The sequence below is a fragment of the Cajanus cajan genome, chromosome 11, assembly GCF_000230855.2.
Source record: "Cajanus cajan strain Asha chromosome 11, NIPB_CcT2T_4, whole genome shotgun sequence".
Taxonomy (NCBI): domain Eukaryota; kingdom Viridiplantae; phylum Streptophyta; class Magnoliopsida; order Fabales; family Fabaceae; genus Cajanus; species Cajanus cajan.
In genome coordinates this window covers 29796902-29804453 of record NC_138527.1, presented here as the reverse complement: position 1 = coordinate 29804453, position 7552 = coordinate 29796902, and the positions used below count along the sequence as shown (strand labels likewise).

General features: G+C 31.0%; 1 protein-coding gene across 5 annotated transcripts; it reads left to right on the top strand.

Annotated features, from left to right (window-relative positions):
- The first annotated feature begins 207 nt into the window (after positions 1-207).
- LOC109801477 (RUN/FYVE domain protein) lies at positions 208-4802 on the top strand. 5 transcript variants are annotated; one of them, XM_083066772.1, is made up of 13 exons: positions 208-320; positions 390-434; positions 533-631; positions 721-831; positions 1846-2020; positions 2133-2189; positions 2325-2463; positions 2567-2624; positions 2713-2790; positions 3222-3295; positions 3362-3473; positions 3585-3654; positions 4413-4802. In XM_083066772.1, exons 1-11 carry the CDS (start codon positions 249-251, stop codon positions 3468-3470), a joined length of 1017 nt encoding a protein of 338 aa, XP_082922898.1. In that variant the 5' UTR covers positions 208-248; the 3' UTR covers positions 3471-3473; positions 3585-3654; positions 4413-4802. The 5 variants fall into 5 exon arrangements, with proteins under 5 accessions (XP_082922898.1, XP_082922897.1, XP_082922895.1 ...); XM_083066771.1 differs by having other exon boundaries at positions 522-631; XM_083066769.1 differs by having other exon boundaries at positions 390-631; positions 3377-3473.
- Positions 4803-7552: the final 2750 nt, after the last annotated feature.

Here is a 7552-nt window from a genome sequence, read left to right as displayed (position 1 = left end):
TTCATAATCGAGAGATAATTTTTTTAATTTATAAAATTTAAGAACAACACGTGATGTATTTCTAAAATTTATAAAATTATTCTTTTTTTTTTCAGGACCAAAATAAATATTTTTAAAAATTAAAAAGTCGTATATTTACATACGCAACAGCAGCCCAGGTGTCACCTGCACAGAGACGGCGTCGTTTCGTGCGGAGACTCGTGGTATAAAAAGTTGGAGAATTTGAAATGCAATGATGAAAAACTGTGATGGAATTGCTCAAGCTTTCGAAGTTGAAGCTCCAACTTCAAGCCCTCGTCGCCGAAGTTCGAGATCTCAGGGTAACGTTCTCCGTCTCCGAAACCAATCGCCGTGGCCGTTTCCTCTTCCACTAACCTTCACACTTTCAGGAAAGAGAACGCTCCGCCACCGAGCAGCACCACCTTCTAATCCAGGTTTCCGATTCCCTTCAATTAGGTCACGTTTATTCGTCGCGTATAACTTCCCGTATCTTCGCGCTGATTCGGTTTGCAATGTTCGAGAGCGAGAGCAGAAGCTGAAGCGGAACGAGGAAGAGTGTGGCAGAAAGATACAGGAATTGCAGGGCGAGTTGGCGTCTGTGAAAGAGGAGCGCCAGAAACTGGAGAGGAAGGTTTGGGGGAATTAATTGTTCGTGCGAGTGTTGAAGGTTTTCTTTGCGCTAAAAAAGAGGAAATTGATTGATTCGTGTTTGTTATGCAGGTGAATTATCTAGAGAACGATAATGTGCTGCTGGAGAGCAAGCAGAAAGAGTTGAAGGGAACACTGAATAATTTACTTCAGTCTAGGGAAAACTTTGTGCTTGCTTACGAGGTTATTGTGTATGATTGGCGCTTTTATTATCTGATATTTATGCTACTGTATATGCTACTCCTAGATAAAGAAAGTATTGAATGAAAAAGTAAATGCATTTAATACTACTATTTTGGAACATACAAGCATTTAATAGTTTCTTTATCGAGTTAGTAGGAGCATTAGGAAGAACTAAGATGTTGGAGAGTTTAGAATTATTCAATGCTAAATTTTTAAACGATGACAGGAAGAGATGCCTCTCCCCCCTCTCATTTCCTGGTTTTTATTTAACTTTTATTGATCAATTTGGTAAATAAACAAAGTGTGCCGGAATTTGAGCATTACTGAAGTTGGTGAGGCTAGTTTTGTGGCTTTTGTTAGATAACTAAACAATCGGGGTAATCCAATTTTTTTTAATTTTTTTTAAAATTTTTTTTTATCACTTTTGCTAAATGGTGGAAATAAGTGCATTGGCAACATTAAATGTTAAACTTTTCAATAAACACTTGCCATTATGATCAATATCTAGTATATTCACCAAGAGCATGATTACACAAAACATTGGTCTACTTAATTAATGTTTAATCTGCCAGCGCCCATCCCTCGGGAAAAAAATAAAAAATCACTCTTGGTCTGCTTGAAAGAAAATTATACATTGCTCATTCTCATCGCAATCTTGGATCTTCCAGTGGGCCAAGTTTGAAACATTGAGCTTTTTATTTCCTTGTCAAATTCTGTGGGTCTCCGGAATATAACTATTACTTGTAAGTTGTAACTTGATCCAAATCCACATGTTTCAGCATAACTGAAACCTTTCTGTCTTGGTTGGGGTGTGGGTGTGGGGAGCAAGAGTAGGGTTAGTAGGTACAAACCATAAGATTTAGGAATTTGGGTTTATGGTGTTGTTGTGATCCTTGTGGATACCGCCAACACAATGAAGGTTCCTACTTTATAAGGGAACTAATAAATATTGAAACTCTCCTAATTAAGGATTGCCATTGATCATTTTTGGGTATGAAACAATGTGTTTAACAGGAATCTACTTCTCAAATGAAACGTTCTATTGGAACCAAAGATAGAATGCTCAGTGTCCTTTCAGAGAAGATAAGCTCCTATCTATCATTATATGATTCAATAGAGAAAGAGGTGTTTTTTATCAAGCAAATTGTGGATAAAGTCCAGAACATTGTCAATGATAGAGAGGAAGTTGGTAAGTAGTTTCCCAGCTAGTACTGTCTCCAGAGTATGCTCATTTGTGGATATTCACGCAAACCATTGAAGTTTCATTGCTTATCAATTGTCTTTATATTTCCTTTATTCAGTGAGCAGCTTGAAAAACAAAATGGACTGGATCTCTTCATTTGAAAAAGCATTTGTTGGTAATATAAAAATCCTGTTAATTTCTTCTACATTCTAAAACATGTTAGTATGATATATATAATAGCTGTATATATGTGCTGTGTTACATCCCATCTAAGTTTTATCAACTGAAAAAACCGTCCTTTTCATCACAGAAAATATCTCTGATTTAAGAAATAAACTTGAAAACAACGAGGCTGAATTAAGAAGAAAAGATAGAATCATCTTAGAGCTTGAAGGAAAGCTGGATGCAGCAAAACTTCACAACAATAACCAAGCTCAAATAGAAGATATATCCACACCTGCATTGAGTAGTTATCTGTATCAAATACCATAAAGTTTATTTGCTCTTTCATCTATATATTCTTTTTTAATATTTTCTTAACCAGTCTCACATTCAGAAAATTTTATCTGCAAAGGATCTGGAGATACAGAATTTAATTTCAGACAAAGAGGTTTAATATTTAATTTCTTCATTATCGTGTGACTTCTTATTGGAAGTCCTTATGATTTCTAAACATTTTTTTTTTAAAAATAATCAAGGTATTAAATTATGAAGTTGGAAGCTTCAGAATCATATTACAGAGGATTCAGGATACTGTCACAAATATGAATGAAGAGGTAAATGAAATTCATCATTTTTTTGGGTAGAAAGATTTGATTTTCAACACAATTTCTGACTTGACCTAATATGGTTGTTGTGTATCTTGTTGTCCTCTTTTTCAAACTTTATCTATCTATTGTAAATTTCCAATGTATATGAGGACAATAAGAATCTGGCACTGGAAGCGCATTTTTCCAATTTAATTTTTTTCACCCTGCACACTGTTTTAGAGAGACTCAAGTATGCCTGTTTCATTGACAGCTGTAATATTCTTCAGCTGCTTCATAAATTACGGCTGTCTGCATAGCTGGATATTTGACATTTTAGTTTCGCAATTTAATTCTTATTCCACTGTTTTTTAACACCATCCAAGGAGCATATTCTATTTTATTTACCTTTGTTTGTATGATTATATCAGTACAATCTACAATGCTTACTTTTGTTCCAGGATAAAAGATTATTCTCGTCAATTTTGCAACATAAAGAAGCAATTGCAATGGATATAGAGATTGAAGATAACGGGTAAGGTTAAATTATTTAATGGTTCATCTGTTAACTTCTTCTAGAAATTAATGTCTGAATTTATAGGCTTGCTCAATACAGAAAGAAAACAAAAATATGCTCTGTTGGAGATAGACATGTCTTTTCTAGACAACTGGTTCATTGTTGGTCATCGTCCATTCTAGTATGCATGTAAATGGTAACTGATAATGAATGAGCAGAAGATATTGGTCAATCCTTCATTTATAGACTTACAGATGGATAGTTCAATTATTTCATTCTTAATAAAATAATAACATCACTTACCTAGGATGGAAGAGGTTCAAAAATATGAAGAGAAGGCTCAAGAACCTACTTGATTGCTCTCTTAAAAGGCGCAGGTTTGTTCAGTCTTTCATTTGTTTTTAAATACTTTAGTCATAGTGATTGGAGCTGACTATATTGACAACAATCCAATAATGCATATTGTTCATGTTTTTTAACAAGAGGAAAAGTAACTTTAAACCACGACAACAAAAGAGGTAAACTCATTTTCTTGAAAAAGATTTTTTTTTAATACTTTCTTCTTGACTTTATTGTGAGGAATTGGTTGTTTAACCTGGTCTACAAATAAACAAAGAAGCACCAAATGGCAGTTTTGAGTTTTCACATTTGATCTTTGTGAACGAAAAATCATAGTTTAGCTGTTTTTTTTTATTTTTTATTTTTAAGATTTGTTGTGTATTCTTCAATATTTCAAAAATAAAAGGAGAGAAATTCATCTGCTTATTATTGCAAAGTGAGTTCATTTCCCTTGAGTTAATTCAAAGACCAAAAAATATAAAATGAACAGCATCCATATGCAGAAGATATGTATCCAATGCAGATTTGTCAAAAAAATCTTAGAAGCCATTATAAATAAAGGAATAAAAGGTGAGGCTGGTGGCAAACTAGTGCAAAAGGTTCCCTTTTGAGTCTAGAATGAGGAATTTGAGGCTGGGTAACCAATACTGTTACTGTATCCATTGCCTTGTAATGGAGGAAAGGAATAGAAAAAGTTCAATGACAGTGATTAGAAGGCCATTGAGATAGAATATTTACATGAGGTTAGAAAGGTAACTGATGACTTATTTCATTATGCATTTGTTTTATTGTGTAGTGAAAATGTTTTGGGCCGACAATGAATTTTGAGACCAAATGCACAACAGAATGATTCAGTGGCTGTGTGCCTGTTTATTCTGGATTTCTGGGGGATTGTTCCAATCCATCTTTGGCAGCTTACAGCCAACTGTGTCTTTGATAACTAGCGGACAGGTATGAGTTTCTTTCTGCTCATACAGGGTGTGTGAATTAATGGAAAATTTAAATATGTGCTCATAACAAATTTTTGTTTTTGAGCACTTAAATTGTTATTCAACCCCTTCTGCTAATGTTTGACCATATTTTGTGTTTGGGACTAATTATGCAACAAGTGTTGGTGTTCAAAAATTCAAATAGGTGATTTGCCTGATCAATATTTGTTTACTTAGACATCCTATTTTGATTAAGTTGGATATTTAGCTCAAGGAGGGAGGAAGTATGAAAATGTACAGATTAGTTCTACTTGAAAGCATGGTTCGGTTGTCAATTTTTTTTATTCTCTCACAATCTTTGGCATTGCTCACAAAGACCTGCTGTATGTTTATATGCCGAAAGAGGATAGGGTGCAGTTGGAAATGCTCTGCTGTTCAATAATCAAACTGTTGCCTTCTGTTTTAAAATTTTAGTAACTATACTTCATAGTAAAATAAAACTATTCCTAAGGATGAGATATGGTACAGTGGTATATACGACTGCAGACTCATATATTTGGTATAAAGGATGTCGGCATCCTTTACGCATCGTTTGCTTTTAGAGATTTTGAAGAGAATGAAGTGAGAAAGAAGTTTGAGAATGTATTTTTGGTTGTTTGGGAAAGGAGAGAAGTGTTAGAAGAGAGAAAAAAAAAATGGTTGCTCCCTTGCTTAAACAAAAATTTCTTCTAAAGCGAAGAGATTGATAGAGAAAGGTGTAAAAAATTAAACTGTGTGGGACTCATTAAGTTAAGTGGATTTAACTATTTTATTTGAGTTGTATAAAAATATTCTTAGGGGCAAATATGTCTTTTACATACACACTTTTCTTTCTCTTTCACTTTCATATTTCTCTAAATCCAAATAACTTTAAGGAAACTTCTACGGTATTCACAGGTACCGGTACAGTCGCTTAATTTTTTATTTTATTTTTATTATAATTATTTATTTTTATTTTTATTTTTATTTAATATTTTTAATAATTTATCTTTATAAGTTTTTTATATCTTTATATTATTTTTATATTTTTTAATTTTTATCTTAATATAACATCTATTATAATTAAATAAATTAATATTAATATTTTGTTAATATGTTTTAATTTTTTTTAATTTTTTGAATTTATAATATAAATTAGTTTTTCAGTTGTATTATTTATTTTTTTTATTTTTTATTTTAATGTTTTATAATATTATTATAATTTTTAATTTTTAATTTTTTAATTCTATCACATATAAATAAAATTTATAATGAAAATTGACCTTTTAATTATTATTTTTTAATTAGCCTTTTTATTGATTCATTTTATATAAATTTTTAATCTAAAATTTATATTATTTTAAATTTATTTTTTAAAAAATATTTTTTCACATAATTTACAATACCAAAACCTTTTAATTTTCATGGGTACTATAGCAATTCCCTAACTTTAAAACCTATCTATTTTATACTTCTTTTCTTTTATCTCTTCTTTCTATTACACTTCTGTCTTCTCAAAATCTTTCATCATCCAAACACTCACTGTTATAGTTGGCAAACCATGGTGTGGTCCAATGGAATAGTAACTTTTCACTTCTATTCAAACCATGGATCAAGACCCAAAACCATGTTCCAAAACAATTCAACCATGATATTACTAAACATGTTATTTGTGGGTGAAATTTAGTTTATACTCTCCGAACCAAGTTTAGAGGTGCGCAAATATTAATCCACACTTAAACTTTTGTCATTTTTCCATTTTTCTATTGATTTTTTCCTTTACTAAGACCACTTTGACACATCTTTTCTCGAATTTTTTCCTCGCCATATAATTGGTTTTCCTGAGATTCTGTATCAATTTATTGAATTCGGAATACTATTCCAATTATTAGAAGAAAAAAAATGAATTTTTATTTTTACAGACTAGATTTTTTTTTATTATTATCTCGCATCCTTTGTTTTCCTCCTAAAATTTAGAAGGGTTTGATTTTCACAAACCCGTTTTATCTTCTTACTCAACTTTTTTTTATTATTTTATAAAATACCCTTGACAAAAGTACATTTTCATTTCTTTAAATTTCGTTGTACTCTTTTTATACAAAATGAAAATTAGTTTCCTTAAATTGACGAGAAGCAGGGCGAAAATGAAAGGAAAGGGCACAATGCAGGTGGATTAAAATAGAGTTGGCAGAGGAAGAAAAGAGTTGGGATGGAGGGAAGATAAAAGGGTTAAATTAAAAGATAGGAGGAAGGTGAGAAGAGAAAAAAGGAGGGTGAGAAAACCAGGGCCCAATCTAGAACGACCCTTTTAGGAGTAAAAAAATAAACACTTGTTTTCAAGATCAAGATCAAGATCAGTCCATATACTCGTGTTAGATCGATAGCCTGTTTGGCTACCACGAAAGTTCCGATGTTTTTTTTATTTTTTTTATACATCTATACTTATATAAAAAATGTAATTATCTATTTTCGTGTGTATAATTTTTAAACTGTTTTATCCCTATATTTTTAAATAATAAAAAATAATATTAAAAATTAACAATTTTTACAAGATCTTGAGATTTGAAAATTAGATACGACACCTTTAACAAATATTGATAATCTTAAAACACCTTTAAACAAATATAGAAGTATCGAGTGTTACGACTCATTAGTAGATAATAGTAATAATAGATAATAGTAACGATATTTTAGCTTAAGATTTATGCAAACTAAATAGCCTTTTATCACATTCTAGATAGCTTATATTAAAGGATTTCATTGAGTGTGAGACCTATAATTTATATTTGTGTTTCAATCGTAGTTTATTTCACCATTTAATAATTTTTTTTAACACATTCTTTTAAAATCAAATTTCAACATTAAAATTTTAAATTATCTATTATCAATTATTTTTATCAATAATTTTGTCAAAATTTAAAACAAATAAACTCAAAGTAGTTAAATAGGCTGGGTAATTATTTTCTTCTTAAAGAATGCATCTTTTCTT